The 27,933-nt window shown below is 40.7% G+C and overlaps 2 protein-coding genes across 2 annotated transcripts; both read left to right on the plus strand.

Annotated features, from left to right (window-relative positions):
- The first annotated feature begins 1,897 nt into the window (after positions 1-1,897).
- macc1 (MET transcriptional regulator MACC1) lies at positions 1,898-7,391 on the plus strand. Its single transcript, XM_083989853.1, has 5 exons — positions 1,898-1,944; positions 3,215-3,337; positions 3,427-5,477; positions 5,603-5,791; positions 5,917-7,391. The coding sequence occupies exons 2-5, from the start codon at positions 3,223-3,225 to the stop codon at positions 6,118-6,120; spliced, it is 2,559 nt and encodes an 852-aa protein (XP_083845979.1). The 5' UTR covers positions 1,898-1,944; positions 3,215-3,222; the 3' UTR covers positions 6,121-7,391.
- Positions 7,392-20,849: 13,458 nt separating this feature from the next.
- twist1b (twist family bHLH transcription factor 1b) lies at positions 20,850-21,374 on the plus strand (the record flags this gene model as incomplete). The annotated part of the gene is made up of 1 exon (XM_083989633.1): positions 20,850-21,374. One exon carries the CDS (start codon positions 20,850-20,852, stop codon positions 21,354-21,356), a length of 507 nt encoding a protein of 168 aa, XP_083845759.1. The 3' UTR covers positions 21,357-21,374.
- Between the last annotated feature and the right edge of the window lie 6,559 nt (positions 21,375-27,933).

The raw sequence follows: 27,933 nt of genomic DNA on the forward strand, positions 1-27,933 counted from the left end.
AAAACACCAGACGCCTGAAACTGACGCAGCTAAATGGAATTTAACCATCATACCTTATATAGGCCTTCCTAAGCATTTCCTGCTCTGACATGCAAAATATATTTCGTGAGAAAAGCCTATTGTGTTAAAGGATGAGTCTAGCATCACTCAATAATTTCTTTTGTTTTGTCAACAAATCCCATGTAACCAAAAGAAACAATGTTTTAATTTATCTTTCAATACTTTATCTAATCTTCTTTCAAAACGCCTCAGTAATTTCCAAAGCAATGTGTCTTTAGATAAATGTTACTGAGTCAGAAATGAATTACACACTGATGCATTTTTTGGTATTAATGACAGCTATAGCAAGGTCTTGATACACACACACCACAGTTGTTAGTAAAATCAGTGCAATGTTAGTTTTGGCCTTCTCGTGAGTTTTGTAGAAAATAAGAAAAAGTGAATGTTTCCAGATCTTTTGTCATTTATATTCTCAAAACAGCCACAAGAGAGCAGAGTTCACTCTCAGATAAGTGCTGCAGTGTGATCAGACTCGGATAATGAAATTACTTGTTAACTGTGCCTTGGAGGAATGTAAGAGGCGTGAAGGCTTTGTTTATTTCATGTTTACACAAAGTTACCATCAACTGCATGCACGCAGAAAGAAATTTAACTAGCCTACATAACAAGAGCAGATATAACTGTAATTTAATGGGCTTCAATGTTCAACAATACAGTTTGCAGAATAATTTAATTTCTGCGGTGGGGAATGTGAATTAGTCAAGCTAAAGTCCAGGCCGCTGCAGCCACTGACTATATTCACTACATGAAAATTCATAATCTACTCAAGAGTGCTTAGTTGCATTCCTTGAGAACAACTGCCTGTGGATGCCAGGGCTTGGATCCAAAGACCACAACAGCTCTGAAGGGACATTTCAGCCTTAGCAGGGATATTCATCAACAAGATAACAGCAACACAAACAACAATATTCTCCCAAGGGGATATTTGAAGTCAGAACTTTTCATACACTTTGGCATGCAGCTGTTATGTTCAAATGTGAGCTGACAAAGAACAAAATAGTGGTCTCCTGTCTGATAGCCTACAATCTAGATAGTTTGTCCAACACAGATCAAGAATGATGTAACAGTCTCAATTAGTGATGTATTCAGGCACTAATCACAGCAAATGTGTAGCTATAACGTGTTCAGAGAGATAACATTACTTTCTGTCCTTGACGAGATTAACATGTTAACCTCTCAGTTCATGTTCGCTTTAATCTACACGCACTCAAAAAAAACGGTGGTAATAACACAGGCACAGTCAAAACAATAGAACTCAACAGACTGACCAACTACTAGACTATTATTTCCCTTTAACTCCGAGGATCAACTGAATGGCAAATAAATAAGAGGAGGAAATAGCGTACTGATATATGATACTTCGCCGCCTAATAGCCTATGTCACAACAAACAAACAGGCTCCCAAACCGTATGGAGACCTAAAGTTGGCGTATTGCCTTTTGTCAGTTTAAATAGCCTACACATAAAGTAGCCTGTGTGTTTTAAAAGCTTACTAATGCTGTGTGAATTAACCTGGTGTCTGGGTAACTTGGCGGCCTTTACCGCTTGTTTTCATAGTCTGTTTAAATGTTAGTGTGCTTATCACCGACCTCTGGCTCCTGTCGAAACTACAGGTATCGCTTGGTTTCAGGTGTTCGCGCGTAAACAGAGCGTTGCATTCTGGGTGTTGTAGTTACTGACCAAGCGAGGACACTCCTATTAAAATGAGTTCCGGTGTTAGTTACAAACTTCCAGTCCCAAAATGCTCCGGGGCTGAGAGGCAAACAGAGCAAAGGGCTGTAACGTGAGGAGGTGAGTGAGCCTGCCGAGTGGATGACGGAGGGGGGGGTGGCCTCTTTTCCTGCCAGCGCACCGAAGCAAAACCCCAAACATCTCATGCCGACGGTGAGACCTGACTTTGTTTTCTTTGTCTCGTAGCTATTTAATGGTTTTTATTCCTGAATTATTACTAACAGGAAATAGCCTAGAAAGGAAACGCTTTATTATTATGTAACTACAGAGTAGCTATATAGTTATACACACACACACAGACACACACCTGTTCAGGCGCTGGCACTTGTCAGTGAGACTATTGACTATTGTAGCTGTGGTGAATGGAGCTGGAGCTCTTAGCTGTATCTGAAACTATGCTGCTGAGTCTTTCTTATCCTGTTTGGTTTATATGTTAAAGTAACGTTTGTTTGAGGTATTTTCAGCTGATTAAACCAGTTTAGCATGCACATGAATATAATTGAATGGTTTAAACATACTGTATCACAGGAAAAAAGAGTAGGCCTACATTGCCTTGAAAGTAAGGTTGCAATGCAGAATATGCTTTTTTACTGTCAGTAGTACAGTGACAGTGGCAGTGCACTTTGATCATAGCAAGAGGTGCTGAGAGCACAGACTACTGTGTCATAGGCTTGACAAGACCAACCTGTTTTTGTGCAGTGGTGTAAGAAACCACATTATTAATGACTGACTCACTGTGACAAGTCATGAATGGGTAGTGTCCTTTTACGCAAACAAGTGACAGAGTGAAGAGTTCGGGCTTTATTCCACGTTTGGAACAGTTTTCTGTAACAGACAGTATCCCCGCAGAAACCCTGGGGCTGGGAAGGAGACATAGCAGAGGCAGAACAATAACTATACTCACATGTCTATTATTGTGTGAGGACATGTTGTTGTCATGTGTCATAGCATTTTAAAATATATGTCTGCCTATAGATAAGTATAACGCTGCAGTTAACAATCACTTCAGTGAATTAGTTTGCCTATTATTTCTGCCTATTACTTACTTATTACTGGGAAAGTGAAAATGCCCATCACAATTTTAAAGGATGCAAATAGAAACTTTGAGATTGTTTGATTTGTCTTGCCAGTGCTCCAAAACACTGATTGTTGATTTGATAGTAATAGAAGAACAAGAAAAGCAGATACCATTCATATTTAAGAAGCTGGGCTGAGGACATTTTCCCGAGGACAATGACTTAAACATTATCAAAATTGTTGATTCATTTTCTGTCAACTACACAGTCTAATTGTTTTTCCATCAATAAATAGGATTATTTTGGGTTCACTTCAGCACTCCTGAGAACTAATATAAGGAATAAATCCAGGTAAAACGGGATAAAAGAGAAATAAACTGTGTGTTGTTGTTTTTTTGACATTTCAGATGAAAATATGGCAGCTGAAAGAACGAGGTCCTTCCGTCGTGTGGGTAGTCTGATGCGGAGTAAATCTGAGGGGACACTGATTGACCTAAGTGACAGTGCATCAACGAGCGACAACCTGAATGGTAAAATTCTTATTTTGAAACATTAGCAGCTTGAAATTACAGTGCATTGATAATGTCACCGTAACTGAATCAAACTTTATTTTTTATAGGTGGTTATGTGGCGCGAATCCCCCAGAATTCTGCATGGCCAGTTTTACAGCCAGAAGTCGCTCATACATCTCAGACAAAAAACCCATTTTGGAACAAACTATCTGGATCAAACCCTTTCTTAGATGACATTGTGCATAGTGGCCCAGGCAAACACATTTCCAACACGTCCAACGTTAAAGGAGACAGTGAAAAACATCTGGACACGAACAATGTGGATGGGATCAGCACATCTTCAGATGAAGGCAACGTGGGAAACTTTTTGGAGAACAAATGCAAAGTCAGCAACAGATCCGGGAGATGGAGGAGTGCTTCGGACATTCTGGATGATCTGGAGAGAAAAGTGCCAAAACGGGTGGAAAGCTTCAAACCGCCGGGACCAGTGTTGAATCCTGATTTTGAGTGGCTGAAGAACGACAGAGAAGCCTATAAGATGGCCTGGCTGAGCCACAGGCAGCTAACCCGCTCATGCCTGGACTTAAATCTGATGAGCCAGAGCCCTGGATGGGCTCAGACACAGGCCACTGGCTTTCAGGTCGTCTGCAGGATCGGCCACTCGGGAGGCTCAGTGCAGCTACCAGACTCAGAAGTTAGCATCCACATCCCAGAGGGCCATGTTCCTCCTGGAGAAGTCCAGGAAGTCACATTGAAAGCAATGCTAGACCCTCCTCCTGGGCTCAATAACAACTACATGACAACCATGAGTCCACTTCTAGAGGTGGTTCTTAGCAACATCAACATAAAGGAGTGTATCTCTCTGGAGATGAAACTGTCGGGCGAGGTGAAGGATGACCCAGTGAGTCAGGTGATGACCACCGTGGTTGGCTTGGTGTCCAACAAAAGAGGGGGACCTTATGTAAAAGTGGACAACTGTTACATTTACAAAAACATGATGCAGATGAAGCCTCAAGACCTGAAGACACATTTTTATGTGATTGCAGTTGCGGAGGCCTCTGCAATCCAGTCTCCTGCTACATCAGTGTGGGATTACCTTGACCGCCAAATCACTGTAGCAGTTTACGGCCCCAGGTACATCCATCCATCATTCAAGGTTGTAATAGTGGTTTGCTGTCATGAGGACGTTCCACCAAAGCTTCCATTTTCAGATGTATGTAGAGGCAACAAGAATCTGCCTCCACTTGTGCTGCAGCTTTGGGGGAAACATCAGTTTATACCAGACAAACTGAATAACCTACATGTCAAAGTTAACATCACAGACTCTGTGTTTAAAGTCAAACCTGAGGACAAACTGAAAGAAGTCAGGCAAAGTCAGCTCAAAATAGGAACCGTTTTGCATCTGCCAGTTGCATTATTTTGTGCTGGCAGAGCAGAAGTCACTCCATTTAAACTGGACCTAGTGGTGGAGGAATCAAACACTGGGACTGCTGCACATTTCCAGGTGCCCTCTCCTTCTGCCCCGCCAATTCGATCAGAAAAGAAAGTGCAGAGGCAGATAGAAAAGCGGATTGAAGTGACAAAAACCTCTCCTATTCCTGAGGAAAGTGTTCGAGATCGCCCCAAATTTGAGGACAAACTTGTGAACCTGCAGTGGTACGGTGTCGCCGTAAAGTCTGTTCTCCGTCAGCCACGAGTAGACTACCTTCTGGAGTACTTCAAGGGGGACACTGTGGCTGTCCTCTCCAGGGAGACCGTTAGGTCCGTGGGTAATTCAAAAGTAAAGGAGTGGTACATTGGATTTCTGCGAGGTAGGACTGGTTTGGTTCACTGCAAAAACATCAAGCTCATAACCAGAGACCAGGTGATTGACTTCACCGGCATTCAAATCACCACAGAGGTCCTTTTGGACAACATGACGCTGCCCTTCAAGAAGCTTACCTACATGTACTCTGCCATCCAAACGCTGGTCACGGAGCACCTGACCAGCTGGAAAGGATTTGCTGATGCTTTAGGGTACCGCAACCTGTCGCTGGACACCATTACACGGAGACACGCTGAAACTGAAGCCGATAAGGTGGCCTGTGTTCTGGAAAAGCTAAAGGAAGACTGTCACGCTGAGAAGAGCAGGAAAAAGTTTCTTCATGAACTCATGGTGGTAAGTAGAAAAAAAGACAGATATGAATTTCTGATGAACCACATATCGATCTTTCTGTCAATTTATAAAGAAGAAAAATGAAATCTTGATGGTCTAGGGGTTTATCCCTGTGTTCTTCATCTTAGGGTCTGCTCAAAATGGACTCTGTGAATGTAGTGGCCCAGCTGATCCAGAACACAGTCATCCTGTCCACTGCTGTAGAGCTTGGGGTTCGATGGCGGGAGCTGGCGGAGAAGATGGGAAAGCTTTCCAGTGCCCAGATAGCCGGCTACGAGGCACCACACCGAGGCAAGAGTGGAGAAGTTGGTCCGCAGGTCAGTTTAACAGGATACGTTGACACAGCAAATCATGGATATGCAGTAGATGATACTTTTTCTGACGGGCTTAAATATAATGTTGTATTGTATAAGTTAATTCACCATTTTCTGTTGTGGTCCAGTCAATGTGGAAGCCTGCCTACGACTTCCTGTACTCCTGGAGTCTGCGATATGGTGACAGCTACAGGGACATGATCCAGGATCTGCACCTGGTCCTGGACAAAATGAGAAACCCTGCCACCAGACAGTGGAGGCAGCTGACCGGTGCCCTCATCACAGCAAACTGTCTCGACATCTTTCGAGCCTCTGCGTACCCGAAAACCTAAACCTCCTGCAAATGCACTGTGGTGATGACAGCAACCTCCACGCACTTGGGGATTTGTTACATAAAATTTTGATAAAGATGTTACGGACCGTTAGAAACACATGAATTGATATTCAGTCTGGTATTTGCACTACTTGTCCAGAACTGTCTTGGTAATTGTAAAGTATACTCTGACAATAATTGAGCTGTAAAATGTCACCTGATCTTGCAGACAGGGGAAAATTAAGTAAAACTCATCAATTTTGCCAATGAAATTCAAATAAAGTGTAATTTTAGTAGATAATTTTCCATTTATGAAAATGCTGCCCCACTTGAACATAAATCTACTAAAGTTACTGACATCCTGAGTATCAGTAATCTCAACTACTGTGTAGAAATGTGCTCAAATATTTTATTTCTTTACCCCGGAAAAGACAGTAATTATTAACTGCTTTTCTTATGAGATTGCATTCTTCTAATCATACACCCAGTGCATTGACTGTTTCTGAGAATCTATATCACCCTCATTGTATCTAATGTTTTATTTCCTATTTGATTATTTATGGATCCGATTTGATTTGTAACTCTACTCTGCTGTAACTTCCACACTGCCTATGGACACATATAACTTTCTCTAGATAATTTCACATATGACGTGCAGATACTCAAAGTTAAACGACAGAATGTACAAACAAACTATATTAATTTACTGTTTATTAGGAATAACTATGTTCTAACGAGTGGGAGTTGCGGGTACTTAATGTGAAAAAATGTGGAAACTGTTGCTGACTGGTTTCAACGCATTAACATGTATTTACTGTAGATTTGTGGGCTGAAAATGATAATGTCCTTCCAAAGTGAAATGTGCCTTTTTTGTTTCCTGATGCCAGTAACCAACCTGTAAAGATGCTGCTTTACAGTACAAGTGTCATAAACTATTTGTGTACTTTCTATTTTTATACTTAGATATGTACAAAGCAGATGATTTCACAAGTTGTCCTGTGTAATCAGAGCAGATTCATTTTGGAAACCTCAGTGTTTAGGGTGGTGCCATGTGATGTACACTGTTCCTTCAGCCACTGATATCCTAGACTAGACATTTATGTTTTTGATACTGAGATGGAGATGTGTTGCAAAAGATATAAATAAATATTAACGGCAGTAAGATATCGGATCTGTTCACCTTTTTAGTAAAGATGTTATTCAGTACAGTGGCTGCTGCTAAAACAACAAAGAGCTAATTCAACTGAGTGATGTCTTTTTTTTTTCTTTCAATAAAATGTGAAGCAGGCCAAGCACAAAAACTTCTCTACGTGTTACTTAAGACCGTGTGTGACATTTGTAATTTTTCCACTTTCGCAGAGTTAAATCACACCATCGAAACAAAAGTCTTTTCCCCTCAAGTATTTCCATTGATTTCTCTCTTGACTGTTTGCTTTTCCTCACACTGTTTGTTTAAGCTAGTTTCAGCTGAGAGCATTGTGTGCCGGTTCCCTATCAAACAGAGAGCACAGAATGCTGAGCCGACTTTACTTTGGCTCACTGAAAGCACCGCGGGAAAAGTAAATCAAATAAAGAAAATGGTATCAGTCAACAGAGGGAACTGATTCAATCCCCAGCATGAGAGTGATTGAAGAAGGTTGTACTTGAGAGATTTTTTTTTTTTTTTTAAAGGACTGATGATAAACAGTGTAGGATAACGCAAAATGAAGTAGTTGAGCAGGAACATTAAAGACAAAATCACTGATATGAAACATTAGATCTGATGTTCATTGCGAAACAAGCACTGTTTTTTCTCACTAAAAACACAGCTTGTTTGAACATTGTGTGATAAAGACAAAGTAGTTGCATTCCTTTTCTTTTATTACCTTGTAATTCCTCTTTACCTCCCAGTGTGCCAGAATTGTGCCACTTTTCTGGCAGTAAGTAAAGAAAACATAGGGAGCTGTAACTTATATTCTAGTATTACACATTGTACTTAGAAAAACATATTTCCCCTGTCATGACAAATTATTTCAGTTAATCAATTAAATTTATCCAAAAAAATCATGAAATTGTAGTTATATAGCACAAAGCTGCTTCTTCGAAGGTGTGAGTAGTACAATGCACAGAAACTCACTTGTCCAGATTGAACTTTAACTGACTCCTGAGGCAAACTGATGAACCTAATTTTCAAGCATCCAGTAGCAGACTGCCCCTGGCATACACACAGCACTGATCTGTGAGCACTGTACTCGCTGCATCCTTCATTAGGGCAACACAGAGAAGACAAAAGTTCACTGTTTATTGAGCAACTCTGTCAGATCATTTACCTGATGTTTTTGCTGAAATATGACTCTACATATGGAGTCAAATAACTTTATATAGAGTTGATATACACAGTATAGTAGTAACATAACACACCAAATGGTTCCAAAAATCATGAACTCTGTAATTCATATAACATATATGTGTAGTATGCTTATACAGAGAGAGAAAGAGAGTGAATTAGAAAACTGGTGGATAACTAGCTGAAATGTGCAAAAGAGCTTGTTTCACATGCACGGTTTAGTATTGCGTATTCAGTGGCATCATATATTTTGCAGGGTGCTGTCACAACGAGGTACAGACTAAGGCACTGACATGTAGGTTGGGGAAAAAAGGGGGGTGAAAACGTTAGAGGCATCCAATTTAAAAATGAACTCTGCCTATTCAGGTCCCCATTTTTCAGATGCAGCGAAGCATTAAACTTTGTGACTAATGAAATGTGACCACTTTTGTTTTGGGAGCCCTTTATAGCAGCAGATACTGTAGAGTGTGGGAGTGCGGATCGCATAATTATTATGAATATTGCAGCCTGTCAAGAGTCTTAGGAGATGTTCCATGTCCTGACATTTATTTTGTTCAACACTCTGGCTATAAAGCTGTGCGGCGCGTTGACATCTTTCACGCTGTTTGAAGTGAAAACTTGACTGAAATATGCAGGATAAACAACATTGTTTGAGACATTCTTGACATTTACAGCCACATTCACACGGCTGCAGTGGTGGTGGTGGTGCTGGACTATCTCAGAGTTACGGGCTGCTGGTGGTTCAACTGGTTCACCTGTCTGCTGCCCAGTACTGAAGAGCAGACATGTACTGTTAAAAAAAAAGGAATCTGCAACCCAAATAAAAATGGAAAACCATGAATCAGATTATTATTTATATTATATACTAAATAAAAATAATCACCATCACCATGTTGGATGTTTCATTTAGTATTTCTAACTCTGCTTTTTTTTCTGCAATTGAAGTGGATCACTATAGGTTCAACAAAAAAAGTATATTCCTACTGAAGGTAATCAGATGGTTGTGGAGGGAGTACAGGGAAGGTGATGTTAAATCCATGTGGAAAGGACGGACACTGCACCATGCAGCTCTCTTCTAATGTCCCTAAAGCTGCTGTTATCAGTGTGGACAAGACACAAGTAAGCATCAGCATATAGAATATGTACAGTTATTCGTGCATATTTATCTCCATCGGGTGTTTTGATGTTGCTGCTTTTTACTTCCTCTGAAATCAGGGCAACAGCTCTGTTTTGTTTTTGATCTTTACTGTTCAGTGAGTCTTTGTTCACTGTGTAGACACTGTCATTCTAAATAACTCCGTTTCAAGGGAGGATAAGTATTTTTGCTTACTCTGACTTTTCTGGCATCTACCCAGGCTGCAGACTGAGACAGACACACTAGGAAAATCAACTCTAAGCCACAACAGAGCCACCACAACAATTTGCCTTTAGCAACTCTTTTTTTTTTCTTTTTCACATACCACATTAACTTATCCACTTGCTGAGAGGAGGTTGAAGTGTGACTCATCTTACCAACCTCCCAGTAGTCCCATGTCTGTCCTCTTTCCTCACCACATTTGCAAAAGTGTATTTTCAGCTGTTGAAGGACTAATATGGCATCTCTCCTCTGAACTTTAGATAGCTTGACAAAAACAGAGGACCACAGTCAACACAGAGCATGTGTTTACGTCTGCAGCTCCTACAGACCTCTATAGTGTTTCGCTCAGAGCTCTGTGCCAGTACAAGCCACTGCTCTTCCTCCTAACGCATCAACACGTTAACACATTAAATAGTTGCTAATGCTGCTGCCAAACCTGCATCAACACTAAGTCCCGCCATTTAGTGTGTGAACATCGAGCACAAGCACACGTTGAAGCGCCTTCTGTTTCCCATGCAATAAAATGTGACACTGAAAATGTTCTCAGACTTGTACATGCTTAAGTTTATCCCTGACTACAGCATTGAAATTCCAGTAATGCACCAAACTAGGCGCTCGTCCAAGATGCTAAGATTTGCTGTTACGTACAGAGAAAGGCACAGTGTTTGCACAGCATACGTACTGTACAGTATGTATATGTCTAGTTTCTGGCCTTGTTCATTCAAGGTTAATACCCACTACAGATTGCATTTCAAGAAATGCCCCCAGACGGGCCCTATTCTTCATCTGAACGACAGACGGGGTGAGACCTCACAAACAAAGCTCATCTCAGCTGTTCAGTCTGCTGCGGTGATCCAGGTGGGATTAAGGAGAGGTTGACAGGATTTCTATTTTCTTTAAGAGGGAAAAATGCTGAAATTGCTGTTTCATTTGGCTCTAACCCCAGGTAACAGCCAAGAAAAACTTTTCAGCTTTTTCTTTCACAGAAATTTGGATGATGCACTAACTGAGAATATGTTGACTAAACTTCATATAACAGTTTTTTTTTTCTCTCTTTCTCTTCTTCCTAAAATGGCTTGAATCAAAGTAACAGCTGAAATGGACTGGCTCGGTCATTTTGACCTGTTGCTACAAATGGCTGCTGTGAAGCACCTCATTCATAAAGTCACACATTAATGACACATTGACACATTTTAAAATCCCATTTCTGTTTTTACTGAGAAATCTAATCTCTAATACAATCTATCATGTTTTCACTGTGTATCCAAACACAAGTCATATGAGAAACACAGACCCTGATGCTTTTAATCCACTGGGTGGCGCCATTGTACTGATATTAGGCTGCGCTAAGCTGTTGTCCATATTTGTTCATTTGCATCAACTTGATGTCTCATTACCAAACAATTGCTGTTAAATAAACAAATAATAACATCAGATAGTCCCAATCTGTCGTCCATCTGTTAAAGAGATAATCTTATGCACCAACAACAGACACAACTTCTCTGCACTGTAAACATGTCACAGAGAAGTAAATAAAGCGTGAACAATGCTAAACACATTATCACACTTTATTTACCTGATGTTTCCAGTTTCCACACAGGTCACTGTCAAAAGCATTTTGTAGCTGCTAAAACTTTATTTGCGTAAAATATGATATTACAATATAACTATAGGAGTACGGGGTAGTTTTTAAATGTGTTCGTCCTAATAAACAAATGCAGATACACACCCATGTCTGACACACTGCTATAACAAAAGCATGCTCAGAGTGCGCTCTGATTGCTGAAGCCAGCAGCCCTGGGAGCCATCCACAAATCACTGTTATGAACAGAAGCATTCCTCTGTCCTCTGGGGTATATAAGGCTTCATTTGGTTTGCCTCCATGATATATGTCGAGGGCAAGAAGTCATTTAGCTTTCAATTTATTAGCCTGGTGATTTATGCATGCTGCAAAGGTAGTGGTGGTGTCTCCTAACCCATGCACCCCACCACCACTGTCCTCCACCACCCCTAACCCTTCACAGATTGGATACTAATAATTTGGTAATAGATGATGTGAAAGCAGAGAAAGTTCAGCAATTAGAAGAGTTGGGGGAAAAAAGGAAGAAAATGGGTTTACTGTTTCTATGGCTGCACTTCATTTATCACCAGTGTTTTAGTCATTCAGTAAAGGATTAAATGTTGAGACCACAGCAACCTGCACTAAGACTGGACTCCATATACTCAGTGAAAAGGAAACTCAACACACCTACAGCACAACTGAGGCAGAAAATAAGACATTTACTGACTCAATTTAGGTTGATGAGGGACAATAAAAAGCTACTTTTCTTCACTGAAACATGGGCAAGAAAATCATCAGAATTTAACAAACACATTAATGCACAAAAATGTCTAAAGTCGAAGTCAGTTTCCAAATTGTTGTCAGGAATTCTGGAGGTTGCGTTTACTCCTGTGTGCAAATCCATACCACAAAAATAGAGACTGTTGTAAAGTGTAAACCTGTAATGTTTTTTTTTTCCTCCAGTTTTAGCCGAAACTGTTTGTGGTGTATGTTACAAGGTGTTGATTTTTGCCCAGAGTTCAATGCCTTTCTTCTGACTAACAGCCTGCTTGGAGCCTCTTCCCATGACCACCGCTGGGAAGGAGGAAGCTCTGTTACCAAATGACTCACAGGGAAAAAAACAACCTGAAGTGTTTGGCAGCGCTCAGAGCGGCTTTGTGAGTAATCACCATCCACATCCTTGGACACCTCACTTTGCTCTCACTCTCACTTTTTCCATCAACCAACCTTACAGAAAACCGAGTTTCGTCATGGCAGAACACTGCGATAAAGATTAAGGAAAATTAGAAGACGCAAATAAACCCAGTTTTTTTTTTGTAAACATCCGCATCTCCACCACCACAACAAAGCCCCTGATTTATAGAGATTACGCTGCCTTCAGTGGAATGATGGCAAAGGCTCTCTCCAGTTCCTCTCCTGTTAGATGGGTTTATTTTTGTTGATGTGATCACATCCTATCTTGCAGCAAAAAGTTTTGTCAGGTGTACCATGATGGCGTGGGGGAGGGTGCGTCTGCTGACAGGTCTGATGTACCAACCGTGACACCGCAGCCCTGCAACAATCTAAAAACCAGATGGAGGGGGACTGGGAATGAGACATGGGAATGTTGCAGCACAACATTTTGATAATGACCACTTCGCTGCAGAGTCCCCAGTAATCATTTTCTCTTCTTAAGAAAATAAAAAGTATTATTCTAAAAACAAAAGCTCTAATAACAAGCTGCAACTCATCCTTTTGCACTCTGAGCAATCAGTATAAACTACAGGCTTCTGTATATATTACTGTGAATACCAGAGATAGAGCAAACATTCGGATCCTTTACTTGCGTTTAAAAAAAAAGTGTGTAATGTAATAATAATGTAAAAATACAAGTAATGTATTATGCAGGGTAATGGCTCCTGTGAGTGTTATATCATCATATTTCACATTATTAGATTGTTAGGGCTGATGCATTAGGAGTATTTTACTGCTGTTGCTGGTCATAATGGGACAATTCTATAATAATTTCTATACAGTTGTGTAGCTAAGCTTACTGCAGTGCTGGGAAATGGCAACCTGGGAAATGGGCCTTTTAAAAGCATTACAAGACAAATCTGTCATGATGTGTTCACATGGATTACAAATCTGGATTTACTTTCACTTTTCTCTCAGGTTTGTTGTAAGATATCGGATATTTTTTTGAGCCACAAACTCAGTCTGAAAAGTCTATGGGATGATGTCACTTTTGGCGAACCCCACTATCAACTCATTAATCAATCAATCGGTCAACATAACACCATTTGCAGCACCTTTCATACATATAGGATTTAATCTAATTTAATTTAAAGTTCATTTATAATTCTCTCTTAAATGTCATGGTTAAACCTGGTTAAACATGAAGTCCATTCTCAACTAGACACTGCTCTCATATGACAGGCTGCAAAGATTCAGAAACACTGGTGTAATCTGTAACAATGTTTTGTTTATGCTTTAAGCTTATTGTATGATTTATAAAGTATAAATGTCAAAAAAAAAATATTGTAGTAAATATGACAGAAAAGTAAAGAGCAAGTACACCCACTACTACTGCTTGCTACTTGCCTTTTATTTTGAGGATCCTGAGCAGATGATGAGAACAGCCATAAGCTGCAGGTGTCTACACTTCACAGCAGCAGGTAATAATGTGTTTGACAGACATGAGCCCTTAGCATCTGAACGAAGCTTCACTCTCCGGGTTGTCCTCATGCAGAGGTTATTTACTGTGATCTGAAGTGATCAGTGTGTTTGTGAGAATAAGAGCAGAGACTTGAAATTTACTGTAATTCTCACTGGAAAGAGTGACGGTGACGATAAATCAGAATGACTGAATGAAGAGAGCTGGGTGGTCAGGATCACACCACTTGTGATGAGTAAGAGTAAACAACACAGAGAGAGAGAGAGAGAGAGAGAGAGAGAGAGAGAGAGAGAGAGAGAGAGAGAGAGAGAGAGAGAGAGAGAGAGAGAGGTGAAAAAGGAGTGAAATCTACAGTCGACGGAGATCGGGGAGGAGAGATAAATCCGTCAAAGCGAGAGTGTCTTCTTGGCTAATTTCTGTCAACCAAGAGGGAGAACAAGCAGGGCTGGAGGGCTCCCGTTCCAAAAACAACATAGCTGGAGAGGTAGCCTATTGTGTCCTGACAGATTGGGCTGAGTGAAGGAGGAGGAGGAGGTCGCCTCTAACTGACACACTGGGAGGAGCAGAGGTGAGCAGAAATCTGGGGGTAGATGGGAACACAGCTGCAGTTCAGAGGAGAGTTAGTGTCGTTACTGCCTCGCATAATTCACAAAACGACACTGCCTGCAAAAAGTTGTGTGAGTGTTTTAGAATTTATCACGCAAGTGTGATCGTTGGGGTTGAAAGCTATACCTGAATATTCTCTGAAAAGAAGGGAGATGTGGAGTCTATCAATTTATATACTGATGTATCTATCTATCTATCTATGTAGGAGCGACCGATGTGATCCTCCGTACTCCTCCTCTGTTGTTTTTGGGAGACCTCTCCTCTGTCCCGATCACTCCCCAGGTCCTCGCACCCCGCCCCCACACCTCTGCCCATCATCTCCCCTGTACGCTATTCATCCTCATGTGCAGCTGGAGCACTCTGTTTGACCTCCCCTCTCCTCACAGAGCCCTTATTAACAGGGACTGTGGTGGGACTCTGTGGTTAGAGCGAAGAACCACACTGGACTACTGACGTTATGCTCATCACTTACATAAGTCGATGTGACATGCCCATGTTATACGCCGCTTCCCACCTCTGCCAGGGTTGTTTCTCTGGGCTTTAAGCCCACAGATAAAGATGAAGGACCCCGTCGTTGCGTTTGGAACAGTTACTTCTTCTTTTATTATTTCATATTGTGAGCATGACTGATGACATTCCAGCCAAAGGTGGTCTTTGCCAAACCATCTTGTCAGTTATGTTCAATATATGAAAACAATAAAGGAACAGGCTTGTGGGGAAATGACAGCAGTGTATGAGAATTATTTCTTTTTTCCTGATTTTGTGATAGCTACCCAGCATGCACCTGCACATCACTTTTAGATGTTAGTTTGCTCTTATGAAAATACTCTCTCCATTCCTCGGATTCCATCATTTACTGTTAGAACAAATAGTTTTAGGGGCCAAGAATTGGAGTTACCTGCGCTGCTTTATTGTGAAGCTGAAGTTGCATTGTTCGCGTACATGCCAATAATCTAATATCATGACTTTTATTAACACACTCTATGTAAATGATCCGTTTATCTTCAGTGCAGTCCCTTCTCTAGCACATTTGAGCTTGAAAAAACAGCCAGAATGAGGTTGAAGTGTTGCCTTTGGGCTTTTATTTGAGGGCATTTGTGTCCACATTGGATGAACCATGGAGAATTTGGGGCCTGTTTCATATTTTGATATACATTTCACTGGAGCCATTTCATCAGCAGAGAAAAAAAACTGTTGACAGTAAGATCTGTGGATTATCAAGAGCAACTGGGGCATTGTTTCTGGAAAAACATGTGGCTGTTGCATTTCATGAATGTTATTCTTTCTGTGTCATGAATACCAGACACAAAAAATTCCATTGTACTAGGGTGGTGGTCACAGTTGTAACAGTAACAGATAAACTCAGACCTTACCACATTAAATCAAAGCTTTCTGCTTAGATATCACTAGCTACAAGTTAGTTAGTTTATTTTTTTCTGATGAGATCCAGGGCTGTATAGGGGAGAAAGGTGATGATAATTCTAGGGGCCCAGCGCCCAGTAGGGCCCACAAAAAACCCAAGAAGTCTAATCTTTGCATGACTGAATTATTCTGCATAAGACCCTGACTAATAGTCATAGTAATGCTGCATTAGCATCAAATCAAAGTAGGCTAAATAAAAATGATAATACATATGTAAAAAAGTGGAAAAGTCAGGGGGCAGGGGCGCATTTTAGTATTCTTTCAGGGGGCCCAGAATTCCTAGCAACGGCCCTGCTGGGTGAGGTGATCCTTTAATACAGTTACTTAAAGTTAAATAATGGCTACCAGTGTACTGAGTTTTCCCATTTACCATGAGCTTTGGTGTGTGTAGGCTTTGTAAATACACACATATACTGTATATCTATGCAAAATATTTGATTTGGTAAACATTGGAATTCACTTCCATCTAGGCTCCTGGGAATAAATGGGGCAAAAAAACTAGAAACATCCCTCCAAATAACACAACCACAGCACCACAAACTACAAAATTACAATAATATAGGTGATTCAACACCTTCAAAAACAAACCAATGAGACATTACTCTCTGAATTCACAGCAGCACCTGTCAAGGTCTGACAGTCTGGCCAAAATATGGTAAAACTACTGTAACTCTGCGAACAGATATTTTCATTGCATGGGTCGGTGCACTGGTCTCCATGCTGCAGTGGCCTGGGTGGACGTGTGTGTGTGGTCTGCTGGGTGGCAGCACGCTTTATAGGCAGCAGAAGGCACGGCTCAGTGACACTGAGGTTTAGGTTTTAACAGTGGCAAGCGCACAAAATTATATGAGCTGATGTGATGTTCAAGTTATGGTCTTTATTGACAGAAAATCACTGACTCACACTCTCCACATTATTGTTTCCTTATGACATTGTCTATATTGTGTTGTTGTTTTGTGAGTTGACTCTTTGTCAAAGCTTTGGGAGGAAGCCACGTGTTTGTTTTGCGTGTGTGTGTGTGTGTGTGTGTGTGTGTGTGTGTGTGTGTGTGTGTGTGTGTGTGTGTGTGTGTGTGTGTGTGTGTGTGTGTGTGCGTGTGTGTGTTAAACAAGGATTACTGCTGGGATGCCAGTTCCTCCACAGACCCCACATCACCCAGAGCTTCCAAGCTGTGAAAACAGACTGGAGGTTTGTTGGTTCTTAGTGGCTAATAAGGTGTCATTGTGCGGTGGAGCTGTCTGATATCCCACAGAGTCATCAGGATGACACGAATAGTTTTACACTGGATCTATTACACAAGGACACGTGTAGCTCCTCATGCACAAAAATCAGCCTTGTACACTACAAAAAAAACAAAATCAATCCTTAGTGTAGGAACAAAACAGGCTTTGGTACTTTTCTTGCAGACAAAGTTGGACTGTGCTTTGCTTACACGGATACCGGCTTGAACCACGATTAGAACCTGCAACATCAAAGCGTGCGGCTTTCAAAGGCTTTCTTTTACTGCTAACTTCAGGAGTCCTGGCTCCTATGTGCCCAGACAGCTTATAAAGGGCTGTTTTCATCCTCACCTCCCAGTTCAGCACCCCAAATCCTCTCTCGCCACCACTTGACTGCTGTTATCAAAAGAAGAAAGAAAAAAAAAAACTGATACGATGTCCGGATTTCTCTACAAAACCGAACAGTTTGAGGAAAAATGCTGTCATCCAACTCTGCTGCTTGACCTTGTTAGTCCAGAGGGTTGATTAGAGGCTATCTGGGACCTCTCTTTGAAGAGCACACTCCTGTCTTTTCTCATCCTGTGCAGCTGATCCATCCTGGCAAGCTGGCATTGGACTCGTTGCGGTTGAGCTTTAATGGAGTGAACATGAATATCACTGTCAATTGTGGGAGCCTCGTACATGTGGAGGACTGTGGTTTGTTATTTCAATAGATATGAGTAGGCTGATAGAGAAACACTGCCTTCCAAGGCCGGAGCAGAGAAAATAGACAGGTCTCCGAGGATCTGGCTCTGGCTCAGGACTTAGTGAGTGAGAGCCTGAGTAGTGTCTGCCTTGATGTGACCTCGGGGAGGGGTGGTTAATGACGCTCTGGGGTCGCTCATGACTGGTGTGTCAAGTTGCATGAGTCAGTAACATACACTTGACTTTATCATAACACCCACTCACTGCTCGTTGATAAGGACAAAGACTTTCTTCATCCGTTCCTTGCCACTGCTGCAGGACCTAGCGGACGCCATGCTGCGTTAAATCACGCTGAAAAACAATCAGCGCTGTTTATCTCCCCTTCATGTTGCTGTAATTGTCAGGCCCCGACAGTCTGTATCTGACTGATGAAGGTTTTGTCTTTATTAAAGATCAACACTGGAGAAGTTGTCCTGTGATGACATCATATTTGAGAGAAGCAGCTGTGTTTTCTCAGAGTCACTTCAGCAGCAGAGTGCTGAACTCCACAGAGCAATCTGCCAAGAAATGTAAATGTAGAGTGGGTGTAAATATGAGCTTTTGTGCGATTAGTTTTTAAAATAGGGAATGATGGTGGGTTCTGTGCGACGGGGGTATGAGACCCCGACCATGTTATCACAACATCGCCGGTTCAAGTCTGGTTGCAGTGGAAACGGTTTAATCGATGCAGGGGAGAGAGAAAGCAAGGGACTTCAACAAAATGCAAAATGATCAAATCTGAGATTCAGTCAGATGCAATTATAAGAATCAGGCAGAAAGATATGTTTTTTTAGGTACTTGTTCAAATACTGTACAATACAGCATTATCAAAATACTGCATCTAACGTGTCATTCCAGTAAGACTTTAACAAAATGCACTTAAAGTATAAAAAAGTACTCCAAGTGAAGGGTAACCCCTCAGAGAGGCATTCATCATTTATGCAGGAACATTTAAATTATTGTTGTAGTTGGTCGAGAAAGAGCTAATTGAACTGCATAGACAGTTATTTAATCTATAAAAAAGTATCACTATACAGCTACTATGACCCTCTGACACACTAGAGAAGAATCAAGAAGCATCCAAAGGTAACAAACCAATTACACCAGTATGTATGCAGTACTTGAGTAAATGTTTTTACTCAATACATTAAACTAATACCAACACCACTGAAAAATGAACGCAAGAAAACAAATGAAAATGTATGGAGTAATACATTGTGGCGAAAAGTGAATGATTTGTTTACACTCTGCATTGACATTTAGAATTATTTGAGTAAAAGTCACAGCTGTTTGCAGTTGTGTCTGTTCACCTGTGAGGTGCAACAGGTGAGAGCGGTGTATGCTGGGATCAGCACCATGGACAGAGCCAGCAGACAGGTAAACACACCTTGAAGAGTCTTGAGCTGCTTTTCCTCATGTTTTATTTTTAGTTTGTCACATTATCTCCATGTAGAAAAAAAATACATTCTAAAACTGAGATACAAAAGCTCAGATATACTTTATAAAAGAGTGAAGCAAATGAATTATTCTTTTAGCCAGAAACACAAAACGTTTGAATATGACGGTCTCTCTGGTTGTAGTGTTAAATGCCTGCTTACAGAAACAAGTCTGACTTAAACAAGCCTGTGTTTCTCCCTGGAACAATACTTCACTCTCAGGCCTCCACGAAGATGTAAATGGATGTTCGTTGGTGTTGTGACCTCCGACCCCGACTGCCCCCCTGTTTCCTGAACCAGATGCTGCTCCTGTGGACCACAGCCTTCTCAACCTAAACAAAGTAATCCTCCACTAAACAAGATGGATATTGTATCACCAACCTAGTAAATACCAGAGGGCCTTGTACACAGAGCTGCTCTCTTATTGTCCCTGGCTGCAACCAACAAGGGAAGAATCACTTCCTCTACTGTTTGACGGATGAACAAAGCAATATAATGTTGTTGTTTTTTAATCTATTTCACAGATATATTACAGTATACAAAAAACATGCCCTCTTGTGGGGGATATAATTAGAGCATGCAGCTCCTCCAAGAAAAAGTTTGAAACTTTGCAGCACTGGCTGCATGTCAAAAATGTAAGATTGGGATCATATGTTGCCTATATGAAAGCCCTTTGATCTCACTTGGTTTAAGAAAGACTAGATGGAAACATAAATCCAAAATCCATGTGGGTTAGGTCTACAGAGATGTGCCAAGGTTGCATACTATACTAGCCTTGAAAAAAAAGTGTCAGCTCATACAATTATCGATTATAGTGAACATGAAGCAGTGTTATGAAGGGACAGGTTTATCATTTGGATGCTGGTGAATGAAAATAGCTGAGCTCAGACTTGCATGAAGAACAAGGTTGGTTGAATATGATTTAATTCATATATTTTTCAATATGATTTTGGTTCAATCTTTTTAAAGCATAATCCAATTTATATCCCCCCCATGCTCATGTAAACATTATCACAAGAATAACAAGATTGATTTGTCCACTTGTGTTTTAATAATTCATATTTTCTCCATAATCGAGCTGCTTTTGTTATAATAGTGTAATATTGTGAAATAGCAGTCTTTCCCGGTTATCTTCTGACTCTGAATTTGTATTAAGAGCGTGTCTGATAGCTGCTCGGATGCTCCCACCCCTCGCCTCACGTAATTCATCTTCTTGGCCAATCCTGTCCCTCCCCAAAAAGTTTACGCCATGCAGCCTATAAGAACTGCCAAAGTTTCTCAAGTATCAGAAAAGACTTGTCCTCCCAGGAACTCATCTATGGATACTTTGGTGTCTTCAAAGCCACACACGCCTACAAGTGGACTACTTCTTTGACTTCATGAGAGGGAAATAATTTTTTTTTTTTTTTTTTTTGTGGGGACCGCCAACTAACCCCAAGTGGAGATGTCTGAGGAAAATATGGGGGAAGAGTCGAGCAGCTCCCCTGTCTCTCCTGCGGACAGCCTGAGCAACAGCGAGGGGGAGCTGGACAGACAACCGAAGAGATGTGGGAGGAAGAGGAGACCGAGCAGGAAAAACGGGGAGGACTCAGATAGCCCGACCCCTGGGAAAAGAGGGAAGAAGTCCAGCAGCAGCAGCCCGCAGTCTTTCGAGGAGCTCCAGTCGCAGCGGGTCATGGCCAACGTCCGGGAGCGACAGAGGACCCAGTCTCTCAACGAGGCGTTCACGTCTTTGCGGAAAATTATCCCCACTTTGCCCTCGGACAAACTCAGCAAAATACAGACTCTAAAACTCGCGGCCAGATACATCGACTTCCTGTACCAGGTGCTGCAGAGCGACGAGCTGGACTCCAAAATGTCAAGTTGTAGCTATGTGGCTCACGAGAGGCTGAGCTACGCCTTCTCTGTGTGGAGGATGGAGGGCGCTTGGTCCATGTCAACATCTCACTAGCATCTGGAGAAATTATGCCCAAAATGGTAAAGACAACTGCTATGGCACAAAAAGAAAAAAGAAAAAGAAAATATAGCTAAAATTGACTGTGGTTTAATGCAACACAATGGGTTATTTTCTGCAGAGATGAGTGATAATGAATGCCTTATCTAACCTACAGGTGACTGCTGAATCTAATCACACTCTTGACGGGACAAATCTGGAGTCCAGTGCTGGATACATGGGGATCACTCTATTTAAGCCAAAAGACGACAGTAAAGGTCCTGGGGGGCAGTGGTGGTGGTGGTGGTGGGGGGGATCGTTCCTGCAGAGGCCCCGACTGGGACTTTGCAGCCGTGTTGTTATAGCTCCACTCAACCCCCCCAACCCTCATGTGCTTTCATGTTGTTGACGACGAATGTTTAAAAAAAGAAAAAAAGAAGAAAAAAATAATTTTTTTGTTTGATTTTGTTTTCTTGTTTTTGTTTTTAATTAAATGCATGCCTTTGGACTTTTTTCTGCCGAGGTCAAAGTGCATTGTTGAAGCAGTTGTCTCAGTGTTTTTGGTGTGAGACTGTCAACTGGTGGTGTAGCTCACATTACAGACTGACTTGTGTGGACCTAACCTGTGCAAAATAATAATAATAAAAAATATTTTCAGAATACATTTATTTATTTATTGATGAAAATGTGTTACATTGAGGAATGGATCCTGTGTCTGAAATACAAATACATTCCTATTTTTTATTACCGTTTTTGTAAAAATGTTTGTATATTTTTTTGCATTAAAGAAAATGACGATGGAATTTGCTCGATTGTGTGTGTGTTTTATTATAATTATCATTCATATTAATCTACGGGTTAATGTTGGGATAAAAAATACATTCAATTTCGCAAATAATGTCAGTTTTGTATTAAATGACAACAAACTCCTCTGGAGGACACTTCACAATAACATTAATGGTAAAAGCTTCCACCATGCCGCCAGCCACTTGGGAAAACAGATGGAGTTGTTATTGGCTCGAGGAAAAGCGTTGGAGAAACATGCAGCAATTTCTTTCTTACACATAAAAAAAGGGATTGACAAATTCCTCTCATTTATTGGCCATCTTGAACTAAAAATAAGGAGAGAAAAAAAACATCCAATCCAAAAGATGAAAAAAAAGGTGTATCACTTGTGTTCATTTTGAATTAAAATGAAAAAGCTTCCTCTCTTTTAACTGTCTTCCTGGATTTACAGTTGCATTATGGTCCGCGCCTTAAACTCACCATTAGGAGTAATTTACTTATACTGGGGTCATGTCAACCTGTTATTACACTTTCTCCTCCACCAGTAGCTGAAAATAAACAGTAGTGCATATTATCCAGGATATACTGCAGACTTTTAGACTCTTTGTCAATAAAGAGGTCACGCACACGGTTTACGCACATATGAGTTCATGATGACAACAATAAAACAATGATGAAGTGATGTGATTTATTATACTGACAACAATAACACCGTGTGAATTTGCGGATCTGCAGCGCAACGTCAAGAGACTTCGTGCATGCGTCCTTTTGCGCACGTCGTGCAGCTTTGAGCTGAAGCCATGTCATATACTCCCAACTTTTTTTTCTTTGTCACCAAATAAATCTTTCATTGTGCTGCTATGCATCATGCTGTGATTGATCTCAGTGATATTGGGGAAGTGTTTCTCACTGTCCAGAATCAAAGTGTGCGCGTTTGAAGGTGTGTAATTGGCTTGCGAGGCATGTATGGAATTCCCAGATGTCTATGAAATTTAAGGAGGCCGTGAAGGTAGGCTGTGGGTCTGCACATAGAGCCACTCTCACTCAGTGTGGAGGGTGGTGGTGGTGGTGGTGGTGTACGTGTGGGGGGGTGGATGGGTGGGGGTGCTCCACAAACACAGTCTAGGCCTAAAAGATCAATAAACAGCTTTTCTTTAAACGTGCACAGTTGAAAGGGAGCCTCACTCAATACCAGACAAATAAACAAAGCCTACGAGAAATAAAAGCTGTAACCTACTCGTGACATGTATCACACACAAAAAAAACTGCAGGTTTTTCTTCCCAATTCTTTCCAATCCAGTCCTTATGCAATGCTATAGCCTTAAATAAGTTCCCTCTGCTTCTTCTTTTTTTTTCAGAGGAGAGGAGTTGGCAATTGACACGATGCAGAGGCACAGAATGAAACCTATTTAGAACAGATGTTAGTATTTTTAAAAAAGTCACGTGAAATGAGCAGATGTTCAGACTGTGCAGAGCCTCGGCGTGCAGAGCATTTCTGTGCAGAGAGCAGAGCTCGGAGCAGCTCTGCTTTCCGCACAGACACCATTAACACTAACTAACTGATGCCCGCGGTCCTGCGCTCACATCATCGGTGTAGGTTTGATTAAAATGGATTTATTAAAGGGCCACCTGCAGGGAATAACACGGATCTGACTGCTGGCCGCTGCCGAGACAAAGGTAGGCTGGGGGAAACACACACGCACGTACACACACACACACACACATTCTCTCTCTTTGCTGCAGTTATGATGCTGTGACATGTTGACTTGCTGATTATTTGGTTGTAAAATGATACGTGACGCTCGGGATGTTTTTTTTAAAAAGCTTGCAACACTAACAGGCCGACTGTCGTCAGACTTTCAGACTCGTTTGAAGCAGTGTGTGTGTGTGTGTGTGTGTGCGTGTGTGTGAGAGAGAGTGTGTGTTTCATGGGAGGGAGGAGGCTCAAAAGAGGGGAGTTACTAAAAAAAATGGACGAGAATTTATTATTCAGCCATTGGAAGGGGAAAAAAATACATGACACATATAAGATAAATAACAGTTACGATAATTTAATAATAATAATAACAAGCGTCTGAACTATAAAATTACATTTTACTTTATTCTCTTAATATTTGATCTTTTTACTCTGAAATGTTTATATACATGTAAATAATTAATTTGCCCTCGTCATTCGTTTAATTTTAAAAACAACTTATCCAGTAGCCGATAGCCTATTATACTTTTAATATATTAAAGCTGCAATTTAAAGTTATTGACTTATTGTTGTTGATGTTGTTGTTGTTATTATTGTTTTGTTATTTCATCAATAACGCATAGACGTTTGCCGCAAAATTTGATTCATATTTATTTATGGCGTCGTTTTTTTCCTGCATAATAAAATCTCTCCGCATCGTTCAGCAGCTGAAAGCTGATAAAACAACTTAATCATAAATTACATTACAATGACAGTGTATGACGACATTTTAAATAAGTTTTGCCTTTAAAAAAAAAAAAATAATAAAGTTTAGTGTTGTGCCATGGTTGAAGTAAAAATAATTATATTTATGGAATCACTATTTGATTAATAATTTTCATTAGTTGCTGTTTTTTTTTGTTTTTTTTTAAGTGAATGCACTTTTTAAGAAAAAATTATCTAATGGATTAACGATGGGCTCTTTAGAAGATATGTAACAACACAGACTGCAGACAAGTGATGTGTTTATTTCTGAACCTCTCAGGTGAGAGCAGGTGCAGACTTTACTGCCTGTTCAACTATTTTGAGTTAAACTCCAGATTTTCCATTTGAAATCTCAGGGAGAAACGGAAAGTCCTGTTGGTATAAGCTCTCCAACTTCCCCCACACACACAGTTTGATCCACACCTCTAACAATGCCCCAGAAAGTGAATATTAAACCCAGGAGAGGCTGAGCTGTGTAGACATGGATCAGACAACAGCACTGCACTGGAGGCAAGGAAACAGAGGAGAGGCTAAACAGAAACAGCAGCTCCAGTGCATTCCTCCTGCATCTGGACGCTGATTATTGAATACATCAGCATCTCTAATGCAGCTCTTTGTTGAGAGGGCATTTTATCCATTACACATGTAAAAAGTCAGAGTCGCTGCCCACAATGACTTGAGAGTGCAAGCAGCCATATTGTGCACCGCAGACTTTCACACATCTGTGCGAGATCTTTTATTTTATAAATGACTGAAAAAAGGTCCTTAAAGGTGGAAAATCTGACTTTTTGGCAGCAAAATGGAAAGTCTGTTATTTATGTGTGACTTGATGCAGCCTAACGCTGACTCCTTTGCCTGTAATGCAGCTAATAAAAAAAACAGTTGCAGCAAACAAAATACCAGAGGAAATGAATTGGAAGAAATAATTATAGTGAGAAATAAGATATGAAGTTGGAAAAAAAAAAGACAGATTATTGATTGTTGACCCATGATCTTTGTACTTGTGAGAGCAGCTGTCAGCTGGAGGTACCTGCTGGGTCCACTGACCTTTATTACTGTTGAAAATGAGCTGCTACCTGCAGCTGCGTTTACGTTTTCAGATGACAGCACCATGAGATCAGACATCAGATTATGAGAGTCTGCGAGCCAAAATACTTCATATTTCATATTCATATTTCCAACCTCCTTTTCTCAACTGTTCTCTGAAGGTTGCAGAAGAATGGTGGTGAAAGTTTGAGCAACTGAATGTTACTTTTAATCTTTTTCTCAGTTTAAACTGAAACAGAAACTACTTTTTAAAAATTATTATTATTGTCAATTATTAAACTTAAGATCACCACAAATTACACTCTTGTTCTAGAGAGTTGTCAACTGATAATAAACTGATCAAAATCACAGTGGAAACACATGGGAATCTGGGTTTTTCCCTGAATACAAAACAATCTTTACATAAATCAGTTTCATCGGAGACAGACACTAATACTGCGCCTCTAACCTGGCATCGAGAAGAGAAGATAATGTTCACGCCAAAAAAACATTTCTGTGCAGTTTCAGCTGCATTTGATGTTTAAATAACACAGACACCTGTGGTGCGCTGACTTGATTTATGTAAACATATGAGAATAAAACAGTGAGGGGGATGATTGGTTGGCTTCAAAAGAATCTGTCAAAATTATTGGATAAAATGTCTTTTTTTGTTGTTGTTGATTTACTGACAAACCCAAACTGCGTTAATATCGCTTATCTTCCACAGGCTAAGGAAAACTTGTTTTGATCACGTACTTTTTGAATTCAACAATGTGCAGAGAACTGGCAAGAGATTGGACCAAATACTTTTAGCATTAAATGAATTGTCTCCTTTCCTTTAAAGAAACATCTATTTCCAAGATTCAAAGACCTTTTTAAAATCCAGAGATCATAAAAACATAAAGCTTTTATCTGAAAGGCTGTCTGAGACTTGACGTCGATGATCCGTGTCAGAGTGACAATGATGTAACATTATTTCTTGAAATTTGGATAAAGCGGACACAGCTCAAGGAATCGCATGCCTTCAGCTGTTTGAGAAAAAGTTTAATAGCCGCTTGTGTAAATCTGCTTGAAGGCTCATGGACACACACTATGTTTAAGTTGGCAAATTATAGATTTCATCTGCAAATGGTCAGTGCTTCATCACGGCAAAAGGCACATTGATCATGTAGGACGCCATGCGATCTGATTGTATGCAGGACCAGAAACTGTCCTTTGATACGTGTCCAAGGTGCACAGTCCAAACCTGTGCACCTTGTGTTTAACCTTTGTTGCGTGTGATGTGTGCCACCCAGGCTGCAGACAAGACACGGATCAGTGTGTTTTAGAGGGATACACAATGATGTCACAGACAGGAAAAGGGCTGGGAAAGGGCTTGGCACCTTTTTGGAATTGGCTGGATCCCCATTGGCTCAGCAGAAACGGTGTAATAATAAACAGGCAATCAGAAGGCGGCGTGAGCATACACAAAGGCATTGCAAAACTTTGCAGATAATAAAAGCAGATTTTTCACTGGAGGGGGATGATTATTTGTGTTCTTCACTTGTCCATAAATAGAGGGCCTCTCACAGGAAGTATAAACATACAGATGAAGTGGAGGCCAGTCCAAGTCCTGCCCAGTGATTTCAAACATTCCTGTTTATGTTCAATCAAGACAGAGGACGTATATACGCTCAGACTGCATGGGTCTAGAGTTAAATATATATATATATATATATATGTATATATATATTTAACTGTAGCCCCAGTTTGAGCATGAAACACAGAGGATTATTTTCTGAGTGTAGAGGGAAAAGGAATACCTCACTAGAATGTAAACTGTTTGATGAGTCTTTCACTCATTTTGGAAACTGAGCCACACATCTAGCAAAACTTCTAACGACAATCCCTAAATAAAATATCCAAATAGACTGAAAATTTAAACTTATTTATATTACTGTAAATTAAATATCATCACATTATAATGGCACAAAAATGTGAGTGGACTGAACCACTTTTCAATGTGACTGTTATTAGAAACTTGTGAATAGAGTCAGAGCACAATTTGTCCCTTATTGAGGCAGTGAGTGAAACATGCAGTCCCTGTGTATTGCCCTGGGGGTTAATAGGGCTCTAATGATGCAGCGTCTCTGCTCCTGTCCCTGAGGGCCACCCCCACTCCCTGGGTATTAATCCCATTGCCTTCATTAACCTGCCGGCCCACCAGTCCCACCAACGGTGAATACCAGGACTCTAATGTCAAACTGATAATTGATGCGTTGTTACCTACAGCAACAATGGTCTCCTTATTCCTCCTACACCATCTCAAACACTTTATTCTTATCGGTTTTGGTCACGTCTTGG

The sequence above is a fragment of the Trachurus trachurus genome, assembly GCF_905171665.1.
Source record: "Trachurus trachurus genome assembly, chromosome: 16".
Taxonomy (NCBI): domain Eukaryota; kingdom Metazoa; phylum Chordata; class Actinopteri; order Carangiformes; family Carangidae; genus Trachurus; species Trachurus trachurus.

Bases quoted from the DNA above. Each gene is read 5' to 3' on its own strand.
- macc1 (XM_083989853.1), top strand. From the start codon at position 3,223: ATGGCAGCTGAAAGAACGAGGTCCTTCCGTCGTGTGGGTAGTCTGATG. The intron at 3,338-3,426 runs GTAAAATTCTTA...TATTTTTTATAG, and splicing joins AACGAGCGACAACCTGAATG to GTGGTTATGTGGCGCGAATC. The intron at 5,792-5,916 runs GTCAGTTTAACA...GTTGTGGTCCAG, and splicing joins GTGGAGAAGTTGGTCCGCAG to TCAATGTGGAAGCCTGCCTA.